The sequence below is a fragment of the Podarcis vaucheri genome, assembly GCF_965113315.1.
Source record: "Podarcis vaucheri genome assembly, chromosome: 13".
NCBI classification, from domain to species: Eukaryota; Metazoa; Chordata; class Lepidosauria; order Squamata; family Lacertidae; genus Podarcis; species Podarcis vaucheri.
Window position 1 is genome coordinate 386226 of NC_138751.1, and position 24867 is coordinate 411092.

Sequence of the window (24867 nt, forward strand, 5' to 3'; positions counted from 1 at the left end):
ACCTCTAGTCACATGCAAAGGAAGGATGCTCTAGCCAGGAGGAACAGGAAGTTTTGACTGGCTGGACCAAACATTCCCCCACATGTCTTCTCCTTCCACAAGGAATGTTGTACTTGACTGCTTCTCATGGATCACATCCCACAATAACTTCCTGTTCCACCTGGTCTGGAGCATGAAGCTTGCAGACCCAACAAAAGGTCCAGTCACACAGCCATCTTTTTCATCTTCTGTTTTTCTTCTCTTGGACTGCACTGCTGGCTCTCAGCCAGCAGCACATGGGATGAATCCCAACCTCTCTCTGTAACTGTAACTACAAGCCAAAGCCTGCCTTCAGGGATCGTACTGTGAACTGAATGTAAGTAAATATCTTGTTACTTTTGAGGAAAGACTGCTGTGTCTTTATTCTTTTGAGAGGGATCAAAGGGGACTTACCAGGAATATATCCAATCTGGGCAAGCCAGACTGGATTGCTTAACGAAAGAGATTCACACTGTCAGGGTTACTTCCAGATCCGAGCTCACAGAGGATCACGCTAGCCAGCGATCGTTAAATAAAAGTCTTTATTGAGTTACAGTCTCCATTCTCGAGCTGCTGCGTGCAACCCTACGTCTTATGCTTAGATCGGCGAAGCTCCGTCTGAGTCTCCGCCCCTTGCGCACCAACTTAATATCCTAGCCCTGCTCCACCTTTTCCGCCTGACAGTTCTCCTCTGGGTCCCTCTGCCCCTCTGGGTCTCTTCCTTCCGGGATTCTTCTGACGCTGACCCCCCTGACTCTCCTGTCTCCTTGCGCCGGGCTTTAGGACCTGGCTCCCTTTCCGGGCTGCCTACTGCGCCACCTTCCTGTGCATTTGAACTTGGCGCGCGCGCCCAACCTTCCACTTTCCGTCTAACCGTCACTTCGCTCCCCGATGAAGGTGTGGCCACTCCTGACTCGTGCCCTCCCTCCTGTTGCGAGCTGCCAGCGCTTGCTCCCTGGCGCTCTTCCTCTTTCCTACTCTCTGGCGGTGACGCTGGTCCTGATTTCCAACTGCTCCCCTCTGAGTCCCCTCTGGCTCTATCTTCCTGGGGTGTCCCCCTAGTCTCCCCCCTTGCCCTGGCCACTGGTGCTCCTTTTTGTGAATCTTCTGATTCACTGGAAAGACTCGGGGATCTCGGGTCGTCGTCATCACTCATCCTTTCTTCTGCCTCCTCCCCCTCGCTCTCTGTTTCCTCCCTTGCCCTCGCCTCTGCTCCTGAACCCCTGACACACACAAATCTGCAAACTGGTTTCCTTCTAAGGGGGACGTGTTCTGCTACTTGGCTCACTAGCGAGAGTGAGGAAGGATCAAGATATCAAGATATCCTCTCCTACTATTCACAACATTCTCTTTTTTTAAAAAAATAATTTTTATTAAGTTTCCATTTACCAAATCAAACATATCATACCAATTAATCCAAATTATTACAATACAAATAATAAAATCCAAATATTTTCCAAATTATAATTTTTTGTGGGGGGTACCCATGCTTCAAGATCGGTAGGAGTCCAGTCATCTATATTTCTGCTGCTTTGGTGTTTACAATGATATTCTCAGTCCCATCTTCTCATCTCCTTGTCGTTACTCATTTTCCTTTTCGGTCACCTCTGAGTTGTCTCCGCAAGTGGATTGAAAGAAACAGTCTTGTTTATATTTCTGCGTGGACTTTGTACTGCTCTCTCGTAAATCACTCCATAAATCCCATAGTTCAGGAATTCCGTTCGAGCGGCCATCGCCATCTTGTTCCATTCCAATGAAATACAGTCTAAATGTCTGCTCATTAACTTTTCCCAGACCCGCTGCATCGTAAATTAAAACAGCCTTGGTCCTGTATACCTGAAGGAGCGTCTCCACCCCCATCGTTCAGCCCGGACACTGAGGTCCAGCTCCAAGGGCCTTCTGGTGGTTCCCTCACTGCGAGAGGCCAAGTTACAGGGAACCAGGCAGAGGGCCTTCTCGGTAGTGGCGCCCGCCCTGTGGAACGCCCTCCCATCAGATGTCAAAAAGATAAATAATTAGCTGACATTCAGAAGACATCTTAAGGCAGCCCTGTTCAGGGAAGTTTTTAATATGTGACATTTTAGTGTATTTTTCATCTTTGTTGGAAGCCGCCCAGAGTGGCTGGGGAAACTCAGCCAGATGGGCGGGGTACAAATAAATAATAATAATAATAATAATAATAATTATTATTATTATTATTATTATTATTATTATTATTATAAATTAGTCTCTCCAGGAGGGTTATTTATTGCCCTTTCCAATTTACGATCCCATCCTGATAACACCCTCCCTAAGACCATATATTATGCAACAAAGGTCTGCCTGTCCATGTCAGATCACATTTCTAGCTGCGTCACACAGAGAGCCTCTCTACTTTCCAAATCTTTCACAGAATAAAACCTTTAATTCATATTATTTCCCCCCACACGGTTTATTTTTAGTCCCACTTGCAATTGGTCGTTGTAACGGTTCTTCTAAGGGGGAGGGTTGTTAGGTAAATCATGTTAAAAAAGTAGAAAGTTCCCCCCCTTCCGTTCCAGTTACAGATGGGTAGCCGTGTTGGTCTGCCATAGTCAAAATAAAAAAATTCCTTCCAGTAGCACCTTAAAGACCAACTAAGTTAGTTCTTGGTAGGAGCTTTCGTGTGCATGCACACTTCTTCCGTTCCGTTGCACATACCAACATGTCTGCGATTCTTTGATGTTATCTCTGTTCCTTCCGTCCTTCATCATCTCAGTGGTAAAATTATTAGCAGATAAAACACTCCTGACCTCTCTTGAAGCATGTGCGTTTACTTCTCCAATTTTTTTCTTCTTTTTAAGCAATGCAACCAGTTTCGCTCATGGAAGTAGCTTCCGGGAGTTCCAAAGCCTGCCCGAGGGCTATGCGCCCAGTGCCTCCCACCCCCTCCTTCCTTCATCCAAACTCGGGGGGTGATTTATGGCAACCGCAGGTGAGGACAGCTTCTTCCCCCCCCCCCCCCGGGAAGACGAGGGAGACGGATTTACTCCCCATAATCAGACTCTAATTGCCTCAAGCGAGCTGGAGAGATGGTATTGTCTGCCATCTTCCAAGGCGCCCCTAGCGGCCCCCATTCACAACTAGAGGGACCAGGATCCCACAGAGGGGAGGAAGGAGCAGATATGGTAAAATGTTTAAATGCTGCGATTGAAGCTTAAAAGAAATGAAACGATTTAATCTTTTCTGTTTATAGCAGCTGCAGCTTTTCACCCCTTTCTATGCATTTGCGCCATCTTTTTTTCCATTAATATGCAAAGAATGTATTTTTTATAATTTTAAAAAATGTGAAAATAAGGAGATCTGCCCATGTTGACAGGCCTTCAATGTTGTTAACATCTCCCAAGACCTTCAGGTTCAGCTGATATTTTTCCAGGTTGTGGGGACAGTCTGGATGGCCCCTGGGGGACCCCTTCCTAGCCTGTAATCCTGCGTATGGATGGAATCTGGAAGCTGCTGAACTAGTCTAAGAAAAATGGAAATGACTTAATGGATCTCTTTTGTGGTGGCTGCTGCCTTTCATCCCCTTTGATGGGAAACCCAGTCAGATGGGCGGGATACAAATAATAAAATTATTATTATTATTATTATTATTATTATTATTATTATTATTATTATTTGATGTATCTGATCCATGCAGTGATCCAAGGCTTGGTTATGGGAGTAGAAAGACCCTCCTGAGGTGCTGATGCTGTGAGCCCATTATAGGCTCAGGTTGTATATATGGGCAAATAAACCCATATCACCCAAAGACACCCGTCTCCTGTGAGCCTCAAAGGAAACACGAATGCTGCCTTCAGTGCTTGGGACCCCTGGAAAGTCACACCACCCAGAGATTGGGGGGCAGGCAACGTTTCCTGCTCCCCCCCTTTTATCTGCATTTTTATCCGTAAGCCGTCCCAAATCCCTGTCCGGCTAAGAGGCGGGGTATAAACGAACATAAAATAACAATTTTAGCACCACTAAAAAGAAAACACAAACATACGGAAAGTTAAAAGGGCGATAAAAGAGACTCGTTGTTTTGTTTATTTCCACCCCTGCCTTTTTCCGACGCAGCTTACAGATAAAAAGGAGAACAGGCAAAAAATAAAATAAAATAAAATAAAATAAAATAAAATAAAATAAAATAAAATATGGGCAGTGTGTGTGGAAAAGGTAAGGACTCCTCTGTTTCCGAGGGTTGGACTCAAGTCCCTCAGGTACCCTTCCAACTATGCTGTGCTAGGATTCCCCGACCCAAAAGCATTTCCACGCCGTCGGAAGCCAGCAGAACTGCTCGCGAGTAGAAGACGGAGGCCGACTCCCGCCGATCTCCTGAGCATCCCGAGGAAGCGAGCCAAGCCTACGCAAAGCGCACAGGCGCCGGGAGAAAACTTTCCTCTAAAGCAGGGGCAGGCAAACTAAGGCCCGGGGGCCGGATCTGGCCCAATCACCTTCTAAATCTGGCCCGCGGACGGTCCCGGAATCAGCGTGTTTTTACATGCATCTCTGGGTTATTTCTGGGGCCTGCCTGGTGTTTTCACATAAGTAGAATGTGCCCTTTTATTTAAAATGCATCTCTGGGTTATTTGTGGGGCATAGGAATTCGCTCATTCCCCCCCCCTCAAATAAAACATATAGTCCGCCCCCCCACAAGGTCTGAGGGACAGTGGACCGGCCCCCTGCTGAAAAAGTTTGCTGACCCCTAAAGCCTTTGGCGGGTTAGCATTCCATGACCTTGAAAATGTTTGTGGGGTCTTTGGGTTCGCTTTTGTTTCCTCTTGCATTTTGCGCCCTCCCTGTGCTCGCCCTGCGACCTTCGGGAGAAAGGCGGCGTACAGATTTCATAAGTACCGGTAAATACAAATAAATAAATTAGCATTTATTCCATCTCTTCTGCCCAGCGCAGGGCCCAGCAGGAGGCCCCCAGGAGCCACGCGAGGGCCGGGCGCTGCCCGGGGGCGGCTCTGGCGGCGATGGCCGCCTCCACTCCGGCCCACATGTCCAGCTCCTGCCTGGTCACATGCGCCGCCTCGGCGGCCGGGGAGGCGGTGTGGCCCTCCGGGGTCTGCGGAACGTGGAAAGGGTGGCTCTCGTGGGCCGAGGTCATCTCCAGCCACGCGTGGAAGTTGGCCACCCTGGTGTAGACGCCGGGGCTGTGGCGGGCCGCGCAGCTGCGCCCCCAGCTCACCACGCCGACCGCGTACCAGCGCTGGTGGGGTCCTCCGCGGCCCGGGGGGCGGCACATGAGGGGTCCTCCGCTGTCCCCCTGGAAAGGCGGGAGGGTGGGAGTTGTAGTCCGAAGCCCCCGGGGAGCCCCGGCTGGGTGCTGAGGCTGAGGCTGAGCCGACGTTTGCAAGCCTTCCCCTCCCTCCCCTTCACCGCCCCTCCCTGCGCCCCCTTCCACGCCCAGAAGGAAGACGGGGGGCAGGAGGCGAGGGGGGCTCTCCCACCTGGCAGGCGTCGCGGCCGCCCTCCTCAAAGCCGGCGCAGATCATGTTTTTGGTGAGGGAGCGCAGCCAGCGGAGGCACAGCATCCAGTCGACCATTCCCACCTGCACGTCCAGCAAACTGTAGGATCCCTGGCCGCTTCCTGGACGGAGAGAGGAGGAGGAAGGGAGACAAGCCGCGCGGGCTGGCTGGAGGCGCGCAAGCCCCAAGCCCCATTTCCCCATGGAAAGGCTCCCCAGAGCACCCCACGAGGTGCCCCAAGACCCCCTGGAATTGGGCCAGGTCCGTCCCACTACCTCTTTCCCGCAGAGGTAGACTGCGCCCGACCTGCGCCGCCTCTTCTCCATGCATTTGCCCCGTCCCATTTCTCTGCCCGGTGGCCACGTCTTGAGTCAGAGGGGGCTCCTCCCTGTAGGACGTGGGCTTCTTTCCTCCCCCCGCCCCCAATCCACCCCACACCGCTGCCCAATCACGCAGGCAAGTTTCGAGTCCGGCATCCGTAGCTATCTTCCCATTTTACAGGGAAACACAGTTGGAGAACAGCCTTGACCGAAGGTATCAGGGGCTGTGAAGACACTCGAACTCAGGACGGAAGGGAGAAAGGTGCTAAGGGGAAGGCACGCTTAGCATATCCACTCAGTGATCAACTCCCGCCCGGAAACCAATGTCCCCACTGTGGAGGGACATGTGGATCCAGAATTGGCCTCCACAGTCACTTATGGACACATTGTTAAGACCGTGTTTATGGAAGACAGTCTTACTCGGATACAAGGGATGCCAAAGAGAAGAGAGATTTTACAGGTGGAAGAACTGAGGAAGGGAGGTAGAGCGGGGGGGCCAAACCCTGAGTTAGTATGGGGCCTGTCTCCCCCCCCCCCATCTTTCTTGCCACCCAAGTAAACCCCCTCTGTTCAAACAGGGGTCCACATGCGCAAGGGCCCGGCTCATGGGTGCCAACTCCCTGGGGCCAATTCCCCAGGAAGGGTCCGGCCATCCACAGATGTCGGTGCCAGGGTCACGCACGCTGCGTGGCACCCACGACCCCGGGGCACCCACAGTCGCGAGCCCAAGCCGGCACTCCTGGTCCGACTCCGCTCTCCCAGCCGCGGGCGGAGAGGTCCCTAAGCCCCGGGTCTCTTTTGGGGAGGGACGGGGGATTTCGCCAAGGGAAAGGACGCAGCGACGCCTTGGGGGCTCACCGGCCTTCGTGAGCCCCCACCCGGCCACGGTGCAGCTCTCCCACATGTTGTCGTCGGGGACGATGCTGTGGTCGGGGAGGCAGAGGGGGCTGTGGTAGAAGCTGTAGGGGATGGGCTTGTCCAGCAGCAGGAGCGCCAGGTCGTTGTCGTAGGTGCGGGTGCTGTACTCGGGGTGCAGGTGGATCTTGCGCACCCAGCGGGTGACGTTGTGCCTCCCCAGGAGGTTGCTCCCCGCCGCCACCCTGACCTTGTCGCTGAAGGAGAGAGAGAGGGGGGGGGGACTCTGGGTTCAGGGAGAAGCCACACACAATCCCCCCTCCAAACAGCGTCTCCCTGAAATCACACAACTGTAGAGTTGGGCGGGGGTCCCCCAAAGGCCATCTAGCCCAACCCGCTGCGATGCAGGAATCCAGGCTCGGATTATTTACCTATTCAATTTCATTATTTGAATTTATATTTCGCCCTTCGCCACAAGCTCTCAGGGCGGCTCCCAAGATAAAAAATACAGCATAAAAGCACAAAATAGGAAACAATAACCCCCTTCCCACGAACACATTTGAAAGGCTGTTAATTGGAAGTTTCCGCCTGGTGCCTAAACAGACATAAGGAAGGCGCCAGGCGAGACTCCCCGGGGAGAGCAGTCCACAAACGGGGAGCCACCACAGAGAAGGCTGCTTCTCCAGAAGATCACATGGAGGAGGCGCACTTCATTAAGCAGCCGAATCCAAAGAAGGGAAGCAGAGATCAAGAAACCCGCTTCACCCGTGTCCGCATGCCGGTTCAGACACCCCCGGAGCCAGCCTCCCCCTTGGCTCCGCAGGGCGGAGAGGGCGCGCGCACAGCCTCCGGAGGAGCTTCCTGGCAGCCAGGCGGGACCCCCCCCCTGAAGAAGGTCCCCCCCCCTCACCTTCTCTCGGCGAAGCAGTGGGCGGCGGAGAGCACCCACCACGGGTGCACGATGGACCCCCCGCAGAAGTGGTAGGTGCTGGTCTGTATGCTGACCACCCAGGGCCACTTCCCGGGCAGGGACTTCGAGCCCCCCACGATGCGCGCGCCGGCCACGGGGGAGGCGTGGGGCCCGTCGAACTCTGGCCGGAAGCCGCAGCCTGGAGGAGAGAGAGGGGCGGGCGGGCGGAGGCAAGCGCGCGTCAGAAGGGCCCCGGGCCCCTGCCCTAGGGCCCCCAAGAACCCAGGAGCCTGGCCGTGGAGGCTCCCCGAGGACACAAAAAGAGTCTGGATGCAGGATCAGGCCCACTGGAGGCCCTTCGTGGGAAACCTGCAAGCAGGGCCAGAACCTGCAAGAGCACTCTCGGGTTGTCCTTCCCCAGACCTCTGGTATTCAGGGGTAGACTGCCCCCAGCCATGGCACAAGAGCCCTGCTGGATCAGGCCCCTCGCTCGCCCAGTCCTGTGTCCTCTGCTCACAGGGGCCAAACAGAGGCCCCAAAGGGAAACCTGGGGGCAGGATTCGAGCCCCAATGCCTCCAGCCACGGAGACACAGCATGGGCATTGGGGCTGGTCACCAGGAGGAGATGAGGCCCCAAACCACCTCGGCTTCATCACTCTTCCCACTCCAAGAGGTGATGATGTCACATCATTCCTGTGATGTCACAGGAAACGGAGCAGCGGGGGGAGGGGTTCTCGGAAGATTGGCCATCATTGTTTTGAGTGTGCCAAGGGCATCCGAGGGAAGGAGCCACAGTGCCTCCAGCTCTGCCTTCACCCCATGGCAGCCCCCGCTCCCCTTTCCTTGCACCCGGTACCTTGTCCCCAAATGGCCCGTCCCTGAAGCATCAACAGCAAGCCCCACGCCAACAGATGGTCCATAGGTTCTTCCCAGAAGTCACTGGCTTCCAATCTTGAGTGCGGGAGGGGGTCTCAGGCTGCGCCCTGTGATGTCATAGAAGGCCAGCTAATGATGTCACAGGTGCAGAACCGAGGCCCCTCCTCCTGGTCCTTAGCTCCGCCTCCCCCAGCCTGGCGCTGAATAGGTCAGATGGATAAGCAAGACTCAGCTGGCCCTGAAGCAGGAAGAGGCCAGGCCATGGAATCGAGAAGCAGTGGGGGATTCTGGGAAAGCTCTGTGCAGAGGATCCTGGGAGAGGAGGACACCCTTCGCTCAGAGGCGCAGAGCCAGCAGTTCAGGTGGTTCTTCTCCCAGGAGGCTGAAGGACCCCGAGAAGTTTGCAGCCGACTCCACCACTTTTGCCACCAGTGGCTGAAGCCAGAAAGGCACACGAAAGCTGAGATGCTGGACCTGGTGATCTTGGAGCAGTTCCTGGCTGTCCTTCCAGCGGAGATGGAGAGCTGGGTGAGGGAATGCGGAGCAGAGACCAGTTCCCAGGCAGTGGCCCTGGCCGAAGGTTTCCAATATTTTAAATTTTATTTGCAATTATACATTGAACCAAAATATGTCACCCACAAGGATATGCAGGCTTTCTTAAATAAAATTAAACTACCTCACCTAGATGATTTACAAAAACAAATAATTCTGGGCTGCATCAAGAGGAGTATAGCATCTAGATCAAGGGAAGTAATAGTGCCACTGTATTCTGCTCTGGTCAGACCTCACCTGGAGTACTGTGTCCAGTTCTGGGCACCACAGTTCAAGAAGGACACTGACAAACTGGAACGTGTCCAGAGGAGGGCAACCAAAATGGTCCAAGCCCTGGAAACGATGCCTTATGAGGAACGGCTAAGGGAGCTGGGCATGTTTAGCCTGGAGAAGAGGAGGTTAAGGGGTGATATGATAGCCATGTTCAAATATATAAAAGGATGTCACATAGAGGAGGGAGAAAGGTTGTTTTCTGCTGCTCCGGAGAAGCGGACACGGAGCAATGGATCCAAACTACAAGAAAGAAGATTCCACCTAAACATTAGGAAGAACTTCCTGACAGTAAGAGCTGTTCGACAGTGGAATTTGCTGCCAAGGAGTGTGGTGGAGTCTCCTCCTTTGGAGGTCTTTAAGCAGAGGCTTGACAACCATATGTCAGGAGTGCTCTGATGGTGTTTCCTGCTTGGCAGGGGGTTGGACTCGATGGCCCTTGTGGTCTCTTCCAACTCTAGGATTCTATGATTCTATGAAATACTGTTAGCACCAATATCAGAGACAGAAATTAAACAATCCATCCTTAAAATGACAACTGGCAAAACATCAGACTTGGATGGATTCCCTATTGAATGATGTAATTCAAGTTGGACATGCCTGGTGTAAAACATATATAGATTTATTGGTAGCAAAACTTCATCAAATGTATATTGAGATACTTGATAAAGGTATCTTATCAACAATATTTAACCAAGCCAAACCACAGTTATTCCCAAACCAGATAAGGATCACACAAAATGTGTGAATTATTGCTCTAGAGCCTTGATTAATGTTAATACAAAGTTTCTAACATTTTGACACTAGCAAATAGAATCCAACTGCAGAGGAAATCGAGAGGGATTAGACCAGCTTTATAAAAACAAGACAGGCTGCAGGTAACATTAGATTAGTGGTAGATTTGGTTGACTTAAATAAAAATAAAGCAACATTCTTTTGGACATCTGTGTCTTTGCCTTCACAGCACCATCTGCTGAGTTGAATTTGTCTTCTCTTTCTGAATCTTCATAATTCATTAAAAATGGCTCTTCTTGATTTTCATCCAGACTCACATTCTTCTCATCTGTATTCCTATGTCTCTAGTCATACTATGAAATTCTCATTTCCACTGCTTTAACTGCTCCTTAAGCGTTTTTTGCAAGAGGCCCAGAATCGGAGAGGCATAACGAGCCCTCATGATTGTGAGATTCTTTCTTCAAATCTGTGACAAAGCAATCAATGTCCATCTTTTATGGCTCAGTACAAAGAAAGGGCGAGTTACCAGGTACATAAATTACACATTGTAAAAAGCTGAAAAAGTCACAGTCCAGTATATCTTTCAAAGTTTTCAGATGTTTAAAGCTTTTTGAGGATGTTTCCAGCCTTTTACAATATTTTATAATGTTTTGTAGCCCTTAGCAAGCTTTGCCACTGGGTGCTCTTTAATGGACAAACAGAGAGTCCAGTTTGCTTTTCTTGCAAATCTTGTTAAAAAATAATTAACGGAATGGAGATGCAGACTTGAAGCCCATATTTGGTGCATGAGCTGCTGTAACTCCTGAATGCTCATCTCCAGAGGTTTACTCTTCCTCCTGATAATGATGGACGAGTGTCTCTTCATAACTTCTGAAGCTTGCCCATTGATCTCTCCTTGACCCTGGCAGTCAGGTATTCTGCCTCTTATCACAGAATAATTATCCATGGTGGCAGATAAGTTAGCAATGGATTCTTTCCAGTTTGCCACCTTCCACAGGAAAGTTGAAGTAGCTTCTGTCAGATGTTTGTTTTTGCTTCTGTCTGTTTTTGGTTGATCAAAGACACTACTGAACTTGGAGATGGAGTGGAGTCTATGACTGAACTAAACAAAATATATCCCAGAAAAGAGCCAGGCTTTTTGAATATTAGTTTTCCATGAATGTGTCAGTAAATAGAAGTCAGCAAAGGCAGTAAGCCCTGTAGTAAGACTTCACATCTAACTTTCTTCAGTTTTTCAGAAGCATTAATTAGAACCATTCAATAATTGGAGGCTCCATTTCTTTCTGAAGCTCTAATTTATTTATTTATTCATTGCAGCTAAATTGGAGTTTAAGAACAGTGGAGATGACGACAAAATACACACAATTGAGCCTGGTGTGCCGCGAGATGTTGCCTGGAGGGAGGCGGGCGAGTCCAAAAAAGGTTGGGAAACACTGCTCTAACACACGCCAGCCGGGGTCTGCCTCTGCGTTGCATCAGCTTCCTCTACGTTGTAGAATGCAGAGTTCTTATTTTGGGAAGGTTTGAGGGGTCGGACTAAGCGGGTTGGGGGCTGGTCTGGGCTTCCGCTCCCTCCCCTCCCCACAGAGTGTACCTGCGGTGCAAGGAGGCGCTCTGAGCCACTGCTCTGGGAAAGGAAGGAGGGCGAGGCGGCCTGGCCAAGTGCAGGGGAGACCCGTAGTGGGGAGCAGGGGGAGGAGGAGGCACCGAGGAATGGAGGTGGGGGAGACTCCCTCGCTTTGCAGAAACTGCAAAAAACGAGGCAGGAATTGGGTTTGTTTTTGTAGCTCAAGACGTGCTTCGCTTCTGGTGTGCCTAAGGAGGCCGCCACAATTATCCCCTAGCCCGTCTTTCCAGGTGCTGCCCCCCCTCCACAAAGGGCCATAGAACTGTAGAGTTGGCAGGGGTCCCAAGGGTCATCTAGTCTTAAGTTTCTCTTTCAAAAAGGAAACGTGGGTTATAGCGGCGCCGCCGCCCCCCACTCACTTTCCTGCTCTGGCTTCCCTAACAGTTTTCCGAGATGCGTCACTGGATCCAGCCCCCTTTTCCACAGGTGACACGGGGCTGGAGGGAGGGAAAGAGGGCTTTACGTCGCGCACAAAGGCAGCCTCCTAGAAGCGCTCTGGGCCAGCGCCGTTTCGCCAAAGGCGCCGGAGGACCCCCACCCTCAGCTCCTTCAGAAAGGATTGTTTTGTAGCCCTTAGCAAGCTTTGCCACTGGGTGCTCTTTAATGGACAAATAGAGAGTCCAGTTTGCTTTTCTTGCAAATCTTGTTAAAAAATAATTAACGGAATGGAGATGCAGACTTGAAGCCCATATTTGGTGCATGCTCATCGTCCGGGTATTTGGTGAAATTATAGGCATCTGAGGAAGAGAAAAGTGTGGCTTCAGCATCACCTACATGACCTTCTGTGCTCTGTGCCATTTTGAAAATCTCAGCTGTTGTGGGGGAGGTTACGAAAGGAGAATGTGTAAATAGGTCACGAGAGGCAAAAAATAGTTTATTTGTTTTTTTAAAAATGTTCACACTTGTAGCCTGCCTTTCCATTGTGGAGTTAGAGGAGTCCCCGCCCCCCCCAAAAAAAGTTTAATCATCCAAGCAGCCTTGTGATCTAGGATTCGGTCAGAGGAAATGACAGCTCCACATCTGTAAACTGCATTGTAACCTTTTTGCCTAATTAATATTTCCTTTGACCTGTGCCAATTCCTTTATTCTTCTATTATTATTTATTGGCTGCATTTGCAGGGAGGCTCAGGCTTGTGTGTGTGGGTGTGTGTGTGTGGGTGGGTGTGTGGGTGTGGGTGTGGGTGTGGTTTCCCCTTTTGTTCCCACACCAACCTTGCAAGGTCTCCTGGCTTCCTGCAAGTAACAATGTGCTGAAAAACAGAAGCGAATAAAGGACCCACGTTAAAAATGTCTTTATACCCTTCTCAAAGAGTGTATTGGGGGAGTCTATACCTTATTTCTATTCCCCCCCCCCCGCAGAAACGCCCTCTTCCTTGGAGTCACCCGCCTTTCTGGGTGAAGATGGTCCCTTCCACGCATGGAACACAAGCATAGCAGCAAGCGGGTTTTCCTGGTATCACCTTCTGGACATATCCAGGTCAACATCTTTCATTGCACCTGGAACGAGGGACGGCCTAAGCATACAGGGGGAAATGTTAGGAGTATTGTTGAGTATGGACTTCACTCATAGAGTTTGGAAATGACCCAACAGGGGAGTCTCTCGTCGCACTGACCCTGTCTGCTTTGGCAGAGAAACCTCCTTTGTGGGTCTATGAGCTAGTCTCCCCTTCATTCTTTCATCTTTCCTTATAAAGATGTGCTCATGGCAGAGTACAAGACACACACAAATGATATAGGACACAGGAAGAAGAAAACAGGAGAGATGGAAAAAAGTGGTGAAGATTATGCTTGAGCATCCTGTCACCTGAAGACTAGTGGGAAAAAGGAGTCTTGGGTTATCAGAAGGAGTTTTGGGTGCTGGGAAAGAAGGGGAGAGATTAATCTCTTTTGGGAGAGTCTGCTCTATAGTGGAATGCGGGTGGTGCTGTGGGTTAAACCACAGAGCCTAGGACTTGCCGATCAGAAGGTCGGCGGTTCGAATCCCCGTGACAGGGTGAGCTCCCGTTGCTCAGTCCCTGTTCCTGCCAACCTAGCAGTTCAAAAGCACGTCAAAGTGCAAGTAGATAAATAGGTACCGCTCTGGGGGGAAGGAGGGGGACGCGGGTGGCGCTGTGGGTAAAACCTCAGCGCCTAGGACTTGCCGATCGCATGGTTGGAGGTTTGAATCCCCGCGACGGGGGATTCCCATCGTTTGGTCCCCAGCTCCTGCCCACCTAGCAGTTCAAAAGCACCCCTTAAGTGCAAGTAGATAAATAGGTACCGCTTTCTAGCGGGAAGGTAAACGGTGTTTCCGTGCGCTGCGCTGGTGCCGGTTCGCCAGAGCAGCTTCGTCACGCTGGCCACGTGACCCGGAAGTGTCTGCGGACAGCGCTGGCTCCCGGCCTCTTGAGTGAGATGGGCGCACAACCCTAGAGTCTGGCAAGACTGGCCCGTACGGGCAGGGGTACCTTCACCTTTACCGGCGGGACGGTAAACGGCATTTCTGTGCACTGCTCTGGTTTGCCAGAAGCGGCTTAATCCTGCTGGCCACATGACCAGGAAGCTGTATGCAGGCTCCCTTGTCCTGTAAAGCGAGATGAGCGCCTCAACCCCAGAGTCAGCCACGACTGGACCTCATGGTCAGGGGTCCCTTTACCTTACCTGCTCTCTAGTAGAGAAGTCTCCCCTCTGGCAACCATCACCCTCATCATCCTCATCCCCTGACCCATCTCAAGGTGGCTTCCCTTGCATTCCTCCCTCCCTTTTCTTACTGCCACAACCCTGCTGGGTTTGCAAAGCAGAGGATGGTCAAGGCCATATTAGCGGGTTCCGGGGAGTGAGTGGCCTGCTGTGAACCAAAATCTCCCGTCGTCCATTACGCGAGGGGACCCTCCAGGGAGGTATGATGTATCCCGGGGGCTTCCAGGCCCAGCCCCAAACTCTACTCGGTCGCAGCCCTTCCTCCCTCGTATCTGGGCACAGGATCGCAGCCAAAGTCCCGAAGGAAAAGGGCGGATGAGCTCCACCTGCCTCATAAAGGGGTGCAAAGCAAGAAAAAGGGGAAAGAGAGCCCGCCCCCTATTAGGTGGGCATCAGGTGAGAGGTGACAGAGGCAGCTGGATCCGGCCCATCCGTGGCGTACGGAGGCGGGGACGGCACGCTCCGGGTGCCATCCTGACGGGGGTGACATCGCCGTGCCACCCCCGGATGCTCGCCGCGGGCAGCTAGCCCCGTCCCCGGGGGCTGCGGGATGTGGGACTGGCTGGCTGGCTGCGCCTGGACCGACTGCCGGCTCCCTCGCCGCTTGCTTCCCGGCGCCTGCTAAAACCCTTTCTGTTTAGGCGAAGCCTGTCCAAAGCTGACGCAAGCTGTAATCCATTTTTAGCCTCTTGCTTGCTTAACCTTTTGCACAGTCTAAAATCCACCTTATACTTTTTTCATCCTCGTTTGGGGATTGTTTTGTTTTGCTTTCTCAGAGTTGGCCAACTTGGCCGGTGGCATAAATTTTACGGGGTCTCTCTCCTCTCGAGGCTTCCAGAAAGGTTTCCTGCCTCCGACTGCGGAGGGCAGAGCTGAGCCCTCCTGGCTAGGAGCCCCCCATAGCCCCCCCCCTCATTTAAAGCCCCTCGGCTGCCTCTCCTGGGAGGGAGTTCCGCAGTTTAACCCTGCGCTTTCTGCTTCGCCCTCTCCGTTTGGGCAGCTGGAGCAAAACCCGGCGGCGTTGGCGGGTCTCCTGCAGCTGCAGGCGGGGCCACCGCGAATGAGGCCGGACGCCGCGGCTGCCAGCAACCTCCGGGTGGAGAGGGAGTCTGGCGAGGGGCTGCAGGTGCCCTGGGAGGGGTCTCGTGGAGCAGCCCCTGCCCCACCTGCGGCCTCCAGACGACAGCGCAGGCCCCGGCCCTCAACGACGTCCACTTCTGCTGCTGCTTGGGGGGCCTGGGGGTGGGGGGCGCACGGGGAGGTGGAAATGGGACTGCAACTCTTGCGTTAAAAAGTTGCTTCTCTGTTTCATCTCACAGAGTTTATTGAAAGGTCTGGGGGGGGGACCCCACAATTAAACAGCTGGTGATTCCTTCCTTGCTGGGAGCTGGACTGGATGACCCCTGGAGTGCCCTTTCCATATCTCTACATTTCTTGGATTCTGTGACGTTGGAAGGTGGTGGCCTCACCTTTGCTGGAGGTTTTTGAATAGGTTGGGTGCCCCCCCCCGTCAGGGATTCTCCAGCTGTGATTTGGGCATTGCAGGGGGTTGGACTAGATGACCCTCGGGGGGCCCTTCCAACTCTACTGTTCTGTGATGCATTGGGGATTTCGAAACAGTGCCTGGGTGGCCGCCTGTCACACTGACTGGAGATTCCTGCACTGCGGGGGGGGGGGCTAGACACCCCCAGGGTCCTTTCCCCACCTCCACAAGTCCAAAGGTCCTAAATTTCCTCAAGGTCCGCCTGTGTCAGGTTCTGAGTCATGTCGCAACCTGCACGGCCCCCACAGAACCGCAGTCCCAGCCCAGATTGCGCAAGCCAGGCGCCTGAAATGCCAAACCCGGTTCCTATTTATTTACTTTCCCCTTATCTCTGCACGGAGAGTTTGTCTTCCGCCCAGCAACCCTTTCTTTCCCTGGGCAGAAATTTCACTGGTGCGGCCCCTTCAAAAGGCATTGTGGTGTATTTAGGGACAGATATAGCTGCTGGGAAATGTGGGGGCGGCCTGGGGGGCGCCATACTCCTCCCCCCCCCCGTGAGGCAGTGCAGCACCTGTGGGCAACATCCTTGAAAATTTCCTTCTTGAGAAAACAGTGGGCGGAAAGCCCCATGAGGTCATGGAGGAGGAAGCGAGAGGAGGAGGAGTGGGGGGGGGCATGCTGAATTCCCCAGACCTGACTCACGAGGAAGCTTTGCAAACCTTTGCAAACCGAGAAGTGAAAGCAGACTGTGGCCTTCCGGGTTCTGCTTTCGACTTCAAAGTGAGGACGCAGAGAGCAAGCAAAGATCATGAGGGCAGAATCCTCCTCTGTGCAAAATTATTTATTTTTTAACCATTTCTATTTACATATCATATTCTTATGACACATCATTTGGTCTTCTGGCCCTCGGAAGGTCGAGGCTGAGAGGAGACAGGGAAGGTGGAGCAAGCTGGTTTTCTCCTGCTCTGGAGGGTAGGACTCGAACTCATGGCTTCAAGTTGCAAGAAAGGAGATCCCCACTAAACCTCAGGAAGAACTTTCTGACAGCAAGAGCTGTTCAACAGAGGAATGGTCTCCCTCGGAGATGGTGAACACTCCCTCCTCAGAGGCTTTTAGCCAGAGGTCGGGTGGACATCTGTCATGGATACTGTAGCAAAGATTCTTGAATTGCAGGGGGTTGGACTAGATGACCCCCAGGGTCCCTCCCAACTCTACAGTTTCTGTGCTTCTGTACAAAAATGAGGGGGCAGAGGGAAAGGCACACGGGTAAAGTGCAAACGAGGGGGGCAACTTTGGGGGTTTGGCTGCCAGACACACACCCCTAAAAAGCCTTTTGAGAACAGGGGGTATATTTTCAAGGGACACCTTTTGCACACAACAGGATTCCAGTATCTACATTTCCCACTCTCCCCCCTTGGCTCAAAGTCCTTTCATGCCCCCCCCCAACTCTTGGAACAAAGTGATGCAGCAGACTTGCTGGAAATTCTGGCAAAATCTGGCCCCTGTTTACTCCAGCGGCCACCAGGCTGGCTTCAGGTCTTCTCGCGATGATGCGACAGGTGTATTTGCTCCTCTGCTGAAAGGGGAAAGAGGGATTCGTTAGGACAATTCGAGTTGCAGTCCACAACCTCTGGAGACCGCCAGGTTGCCAAAGGCTCTTCTGTGGGGGGGGAGCAGAGGAGACTTCCCACCGCCCCCCTCCTTGCCCACCTGGGTCTCCGAGAGGAATGAGGGTCGCCTGCCGCTGCCGGCGTCTCCTCCGGCACACCACGGTGGTGGCAATGGCCACGGCAACCAGGGTGACAGCCAGCAAAGACAGCACGACTGTTGGTGAGACCCCCCTTTCTGCCGTCTGGGGGGCCTGGCTGGCGAGCCCGGCTGCCAGGGGATCTGCAAGGCAAACAAAGAGTTTCGAAGCAGTCGAGGGACTTTAAAGAGGGCGGGAAGTCCCTTTCCAGGTGCCCCCGTCCTCCCAGCACCACACACTCACCGTGGCCGAGGGGCGTAGGGCTTCCAGGTGACGTGGGGGGCTGTGTTGCGTCCTTGGGGACCTCTGGAGCTGGGTGCACGGCAGGGGTCTCGTCGAGGACCCTCAGTGAGACCGTGGGGGGCTGAGCTGAGGAGGCGGCTCGGGAGGGGGAGGGGGAGGGCTTGGGCGCAGAGGGGAGGGCAGGCTTGGCAGGCGCAGGGCTTGGACTCAGCATCACAGCACCCTTTTCTGTGGGAGAGAGAAATGCACACTGAGACTGTGGGGGGCAGGAAAACAGGCCATTCACAGGCTCATAGGACTGAGGGTCCTCTACCCCAGCCTCCTGCAATAAGAAGACAGTCGTACCCTGGAATTTGAACGGAATCCGTTCCGGAAGTCCACTTGACTCCCAAAACGTTCCAAAACCAAAGCACGGCTTCTGATTGGCTGCAGGAAGCTCCTGCAGCCAATCGGAAGTCCCGTCGGACGTTTGGCTTCCAAAAGAATGTTCAAAAACCAGAACAGTCACTTCCGGGGGTGCAGCGTTCGGGAGCCAAAGCGTTCGAGAACTAAGCTGTTCCAAAACCAAGGTACGACTGTAATGAGCCAGTGTGGTGTAGTGGTTAAGAGCGGTAGTCTCGTTATCTGGGGAACCGGGTTCGTGTCTCCGCTCCTCCACATGCAGCTGCTGGGTGACCTTGGGCCGGTCACACTTCTCTGAAGTCTCTCAGCCCCACTCACCTCACAGAGTGTTTGTTGTGGGGGAGGAAGGGAAAGGAGAATGTTAGCCGCTTTGAGACTCCTGAAGGGGAGTGAAAGGCGGGATATCAAATCCAAACTCTTCTTCTTCTTCTTCTAATGGTAATTTTATTATTTATGTGTCGCTCATCTGAGTGGGTTTCCCCAGCCACTCTGGGCGGCTCCCAACAAAATATTAAAGCACAAAAGCCTTGAAACATTAAAAGCCTCCCATTAGGGGAGCAGGTTTTTAATGCTTCCAGGTGTCTCCTAGTGGAGGGATCGTGGCCGAAGGTTCCCTGATGGGGGGCTGTGCAAATCCTGTCTGAAAGCCTCCACCTTCCCAAGAAGCCCTCTCCAGAGTCCAGTTGGCTGTTGCCCTCAGAAGGTTCAGCCAGAATCCCTGCGAGGGGGGGGCTGGGCTGAGAGAGGCAGGGACCGGGCCCCACCCTGCGAGCTTCGTGGCTGCCAAGTGGGGATTCGAACTCGGGTCTCTCCCAGGTCCCCCCCCCCGCCTGACCACTAGGCCCCTTCACTTCTCGCCAGCCAGAGCATCCCCAAACCTTTTCTCTCTCTTTTTCACTCACCTTTTCCAGGGAATTCTTTCATCAGCGCTTGGACCCAGTCGCTGCTCTTTAAGCCGAGGTAGCAGTCTCCTTGGGGGAACGTGAACCTGCCGAGGAAAAGGACGGAATGGAGCGGAGGGACGGAGGTGGAGAGCCAGGGGGCTGGCAGAGACGTAAGGGAGCCGCCGAAGGATGGCAGGCAGGGAAAAGTCCCTTGGGTGTTGGGAGGGTGGCCTACTCACTTGACTAAGTCCATGCAGGTTTCCCAGTTTTTCATCCGCCCAGGGTATCTGCTTAATTTCCCCTGCTTTTTGGAGTGTTTCTGGCAAGAGCCACAAGTCCCAGCAGCTGCTCCCTCGTTCCCTAGAGCTGTGGAAAGAGAAGAGCAGAGCTTCAGGAAAGAGTGGAGAGCAGAGAGGGCCGTCTTGGCCCACAATGAATGAGGAGGAGAAGGAGGAGAAGCAGGCAAGGGCCGACTTCTCTTTGCCCTGGGCCCAGCAAAGGGGGCTTGCTTTGGGGCTGGGGTTATGCTTAATTCCTAAAGGGAACAAGGTTTGGTCAGCGCAGAACACCTTTGCAGTGGCTGCCCATTTGCAACCGGGCCGTTCAAGGTGCTGCTGTTAGCATAAAGGTAAAGGGACCCCTGACCGTTAGGTCCAGTCGTGGCCGACTCTGGGGTTGCGGCGCTCATCTCGCTTTACTGGCTGAGGGAGCCGGCGTCCAGCTTCCGGGTCATGTGGCCAGCATGACTAAGCCGCTTCTGGAGAACCAGAGCAGCGCACGGAAACACCCTTAAAAGTTTGGGACCAGTTTACCCATGAGAACACTTTGCCCCTTCAATTAGTGGAACTGGCACTGCTGCAGACGCCACACAAGGCCTGTTCCACATTTACAAGAACCTGATCTTTTAGTACGGCCTGCCCTTTGGAACTCCCAGCCACTTGATATGAAACAGGCGCCTTCCCTGTGTTCTTTTTGGCACCTGCTGAAAGTATTCTTGTTTATGCAAGCCTAACCCAGATGCTCAGAAAGCTCATGTAATTTTGACGATGGTTAAAACATATGCAGGATTTGAAGTGCAGCAATAGAGGAGAAATTGTAGTTTAATAATTTAGAATTAATGCATATAATGGATAAAATATAAGTAATATAGCAGCTTTATAAGTTAACAAAAGGATATGAGAGATTTGTTCGGATTGTACTGTAAAGGAATTGGTAAAATTTGAAATAATAATAATAATAATAATAATAATAATAATAATAATAATAATAATAAATACTATTAAAAGAAGAAAGTCGAGGTAATTCTGATTTGTTTTAGTATTTTAACTTTTGTATGCGTTAAAGGTGATGACAAATCTAGACAAGCAGAGACATCACCTTGCCGACAAAGGTCCGTATAGTTAAAGCTCTGGTTTTCCCAGTAGTGATGTATGGAAGTGAGAGCTGGACCATCAAGAAGGCTGATCGTCGAAGAATGGATGCTTTCGAATTCTGGTGCTGGAGGAGACTCTTGAGAGTCCCACGGACTGCAAGAAGATCCAACCTCTCCATTCTGAAGGAAATCAGCCCTGAGCGCTCACTGGAGGGACAGATCCTGAAGCTGAGGCTCCAATACTTTGGCCACCTCATGAGAAGAGAAGACTCCCTGGAAAAGACCCTGATGTTGGGAAAGATGGAGGGCAGAAGGAGAAGGGGCCGACAGAGGACGAGATGGTGGGACAGTCTTCTCGAAGCTCCCAGCATGAGGGAGACAGTGGAAGACAGGAGTGCCTGGTCCAGGGGGTCACGAAGAGGCGGACACGACTAAACGACTCAACAACAACATGTTTTAAAGGAGGATTGTGATCTTTTTTTGTTAACCACTTTGAGGTTTTCCATAATCATTTCATACATTGTATGAAATAATAATAATAATAATAACGCTGCACAATCCTGTGTTCAGTATCAGTTGTCCCTGCAAAAGCTTCAGGGCTTTTTTTCCACCCAGAACTCTCTGGAACTCAGTTTCAGGCCCTCTGGGATGGGCGCTATTATCCATTATAAGAGAACAAGGGAGGTGTTAATGGTGAGTTCTGGCACCTCTTTTCCTACAAAAACAGCACTGGATAGATTGCTCCATTTCCACTTTCAAAAGACTGTAATTTGTCATTCCAAAACTGGGGAGAACTTTCCTCCCTGTTTTTGCACAAGGGAGCCCCCCCACCCCAAGATGGCACTAAAGCAGGAACCTTGAGGGAGGGGCACACAATGGCCCACAAAGTGAAATGACTCGTGTGAACCCACCACCAATACACTGAGATGGCATTGATGGTGTGTTGCCTAGTTAACCGGTGGAACTCCCTTCCACAAGAGGCAGCAACGACCGCCAACCCAGATGACTTTGAAAGAGGATTAGACAAATTCATGGCCCCAAAGGGGACCCATCTCACCGAGCATCCTGTTCCCTGAGTATCCAATTGCCCCCCCCCCAAAAAAAAACACCTTAGGAATCTAGCTAGACTGCTTCTGGAGCCTGACCGCTGGATCCAGCTCAGCCTCCTCTTCCTCCAGTGGCCAACCAACCATACATAAATAATTTTAGTTCTCTGTCTCCTTTCCACAGTTCAATCCATGCTCAAGGCGGCTTCCAACATGAAAGAAACCGTCACAAATGTAGCCATGAATGAGAAATCAAACGTTTAAAAAATGCAAAACCAAACTGAGCAACTTCCGCATAAATCACAGCAAAGTCTCACACAAAGACACAACACAAAGAGAGTCCTTCTGACTATCAGTAGCAGCAACGATGGCTGCCCCCACAGAAACCTCCAAAGCAAGACCCTGGCCTCAGCTTTTGTAGCTGGAGTCAGTCCATTAAGGACGGGAAAGCCCGGAAACTGGCAGGACTCCTCTTTCGCTCTCCTTGGACTTCTGTTGCAGCAAAAGTAGCAAAGGCTTGAGGAATGTGGAAGCGTTGCTGTTTCCCCAGAGGCAGAAGAATACAGTAAAGCAGCAGAAACGCGGCCGTGGGTTTTAATTTGTTGACTTTCTGTGTGCCTTAAGGCGCTGTATTTTTCTCTCTCGATTTTATTGTTTCATTTCCCCCCCCCCTTTTTTTTTCAACAATCAAGCTGTGCACACATTTTATGAAACAAAACGAAACAGAAGAACGCCGTTTCCGGATGCCTTGAAATCACTGAGTGGAAAGTATAGGTTTTTAATTCTAGACTCTGTTTTTAGACTCTTTTGACTTGGCTTTTGTTTTCAGTTTTTAAGGGTGAGGCTTGTGGGATGGCATGAAAAGAATCTGCTGGATCAATGGCCAGGAGCCTGGGTGGATTCAGAATATTAGACAAATTCATGGGGGAACGGGCCTGATCCAGCAAACTCTTATTATGTTCTTATGAGAGGGGGGGGGGCCCAGCCTGGAGAAGCCCAAAGAGCATGAAAAGCAGCGTTAGAAACTCAGGCGTATAAGCTAATCACCAGGTGGCACCTTAAACCGAGGTTACAGTCGCCACACCAAAGTATGCCTAGGTGCCATTATTATTATTATTATTCATTTCATTTCTATACTGCTTTATATTTCATTGAAAAAATCTCAAAGTGATTTCCAGCACATTAAAACATTAAACAAATTAGAATAAAATTTGGCCAAGGCACAGCCTTTGGTAATCCTCACAGAACTCTAGCCCAATGGTTGCCATTAATTTGATTTTGAATTGATTTTAAAATGAATTGATTTTAGAATGCTGTTTTACTTTTTTTGTTGCTAGCTGCTCTGAGCCCGGCTTTGGCTGGGGAGGGTCGGATATAAATAAAATTAGTAGTAGTAGTAGTAAAATAAATTCAAGCTTCCAGGAAAATATTTCAGATCCTTCTCTAAGGGGCATTTTACTTTCCCCACATTACTTTATTTACCTATTCAGTTTTTAGAGCTGCCTGCTAGCCAAAGGACTCTAGGAAGCCAGTGTGGGGCAGCGGTGAGAGTGGCAGGTGAGGAAGGACCTGGGAGGTCAAGGTTCAAACCCGGACTCAGCCCTGGGTGGAGTCAGGCACAGCCTCCTCACCTCCCTCGCAGGGTCGTTGTAGAGATTAACTGGGGGGGGGTGAATTGTGTCTTCCTTGGAGGAAAAGGAGGGGTATAAATGCAATGGATCAGCTCTTCTGCTGACCTGCTTAAGACAGCTGGAGGGGCCAGCCGGACGGAGATGTCCACTGCCCACCTGGCGTCCAGAGATCTGTCCCCATGTGGTCACAGATGGACCCACAACAGTCGCAAGATGTGCCTGGCTGATTCCTAACACAGGTGAGAAGAGTCTGGCTGCTGGATCAGGCCAAAGGTCCACTCAGCCCAACATCATCCTGGACTGACCAGACACCCCAAAGCGGAGCCGACAGGAAGGCTCCAAGCACGACAGGAACATTACACAGTACTTGGGCAATTTTGAATTTGCTTTTAGTTAGTAACACTTTGCGTATTTTGCATTTGTAGTGGCACTGTTTTGTATTTTACAATTGCACCAAACATTAACCAAAAAGGGTCACTCTCCCCAGAAACTGGTCTGAGGAAGCCTCTGTCTGTGGGGGCAGAGCAGGGCCACCACTGACCATGCGGGTCCAGATGCCTGGTGCGACAGACGCCGTGCAGAGGGAGGGAAGCAAGATAGAAACTTGGAGGTAACTAAACACATCACAGCCTTTTCTGGTGGGAAGTTGTGATCCAAAACATCTGGGTTGTGTTTTTCTTTGGAGGGGGGGGCAGGAGGCTGCCCTAAAGGAACAACAGATTTATTGTAGCCAAAACCCCCATGGGGCTGAGAGCCTGGCAAAGTGAGGGGGGGTTTCTTGCCCCAAGGACCCTGTTCAGCCTTCTCGGTGCCACCCAAGGGAGCTCCAGGAAGGGGTCCAAGAGGGGGAGGGGCGCTTTTGCAATAGCTGCTCCGGACGCCTCAGTTAAGAACATCAGAAAAGCCTTGTGGGCTCAGTCCCATATCCCTTCTAGTCCAGCCCTCAGGAGCCCCCTCCTCCTCCATGAATTTGCCCCCCCCCCTTCTTGAGAGCCATCCCTGCCTCCCGCGGGAGGGAGTTCCGCAGTGAAACTCTGCGCTGCCTGAATCAGGCTTTTCTCTTCCCCTGCGCCCCCCCCGCCCCGTCCTCCTTTCCCCGGCTCCAGCCCCCTCCCGGAGCCCCGCGCAGCCCTCGGACGTCCCAGAGGTGGCCCCCAGCCCGTCCCATCCGGCGCCTTACCTGGCCCCGCCAGGAGCAGCGCCAGCAAGACGGGCAGCCGCCGCCCCATGCCTCTCCTTCGGCCTCCGAAAACGAAAGGGAGCCGGCGGGGGGGGGCGGCGCCCGGGGACTTCCCGGTGCCAGGAGGCGGAGGGGAGGCGGGGAACTCCCCGGGAAGAGGGAGCGGGACGCCGCCGGGAGACCAGGGGGTGGGGGGCTCATCGCCCACATTTGGGATCCCTTTGAGTGCCCCTCGATTCCCCCCCCCCGTCTAGGATGAGGAGAGAAGCGGGGAGAGGTGCTCTCCATCCACACCGGGCGAACGTGGATAAACGTCCATCTCTGTCATGTGCCCCCCCTCGCCCCCCCTTCCTTCCTCCCTATCCATCTTGCAGCGAGAGACTCGAGGAGCTTCAAATCTCGGAAGATGCTTCCGTGCTGCCATCGCCGGGCTGACACCCGAGGAGAACATCGGAAGAGTCCTGCAGCCGCTGGATCGGGGCCCCCAGGGGTCACCCCTCCCTCTCCCCTCCTCCACGAAGGTCTCTCCTCCTCTTTTATGGCTACCCCGGCCTCCTGCCCAGCAGCC

General features: G+C 52.3%; 2 protein-coding genes across 2 annotated transcripts; both read right to left on the reverse strand.

The window, feature by feature from the left end:
- Positions 1 to 4876: 4876 nt before the first annotated feature.
- Positions 4877 to 8567, reverse strand: LOC309518034 (serine protease 55-like). Its single transcript, XM_082197822.1, has 5 exons — positions 8429 to 8567; positions 7573 to 7771; positions 6666 to 6919; positions 5469 to 5608; positions 4877 to 5284 (listed from the first exon to the last, which is right to left on the reverse strand). The coding sequence occupies exons 1-5, from the start codon at positions 8490 to 8492 to the stop codon at positions 4898 to 4900; spliced, it is 1044 nt and encodes a 347-aa protein (XP_082053948.1). The 5' UTR covers positions 8493 to 8567; the 3' UTR covers positions 4877 to 4897.
- An 8050-nt stretch (positions 8568 to 16617) lies between these two features.
- Positions 16618 to 24433, reverse strand: CXCL16 (C-X-C motif chemokine ligand 16). Its single transcript, XM_082195555.1, has 6 exons — positions 24300 to 24433; positions 19310 to 19436; positions 19089 to 19174; positions 17785 to 18012; positions 17505 to 17684; positions 16618 to 17367 (listed from the first exon to the last, which is right to left on the reverse strand). Exons 1-6 carry the CDS (start codon positions 24346 to 24348, stop codon positions 17327 to 17329), a joined length of 711 nt encoding a protein of 236 aa, XP_082051681.1. The 5' UTR covers positions 24349 to 24433; the 3' UTR covers positions 16618 to 17326.
- Positions 24434 to 24867: the final 434 nt, after the last annotated feature.

Excerpts from the sequence above, each read along its gene's own strand:
- LOC309518034 (XM_082197822.1), bottom strand. The coding sequence starts at position 8,492 with ATGGACCATCTGTTGGCGTGGGGCTTGCTGTTGATGCTTCAGGGACGG. Across the intron at positions 7,772-8,428 it reads ACGGGCCATTTGGGGACAAG|GCTGCGGCTTCCGGCCAGAG; the intron begins GTACCGGGTGCA and ends TCTCTCCTCCAG. Across the intron at positions 5,609-6,665 it reads GTGGGGGCTCACGAAGGCCG|GAAGCGGCCAGGGATCCTAC; the intron begins GTGAGCCCCCAA and ends CTCTCCGTCCAG.
- CXCL16 (XM_082195555.1), bottom strand. The coding sequence starts at position 24,348 with ATGGGGCGGCGGCTGCCCGTCTTGCTGGCGCTGCTCCTGGCGGGGCCA. Across the intron at positions 17,685-17,784 it reads CCCTACGCCCCTCGGCCACG|ATCCCCTGGCAGCCGGGCTC; the intron begins GTGAGTGTGTGG and ends TTTGCCTTGCAG. Across the intron at positions 17,368-17,504 it reads CATTCCTCTCGGAGACCCAG|AGGAGCAAATACACCTGTCG; the intron begins GTGGGCAAGGAG and ends CCCTTTCAGCAG.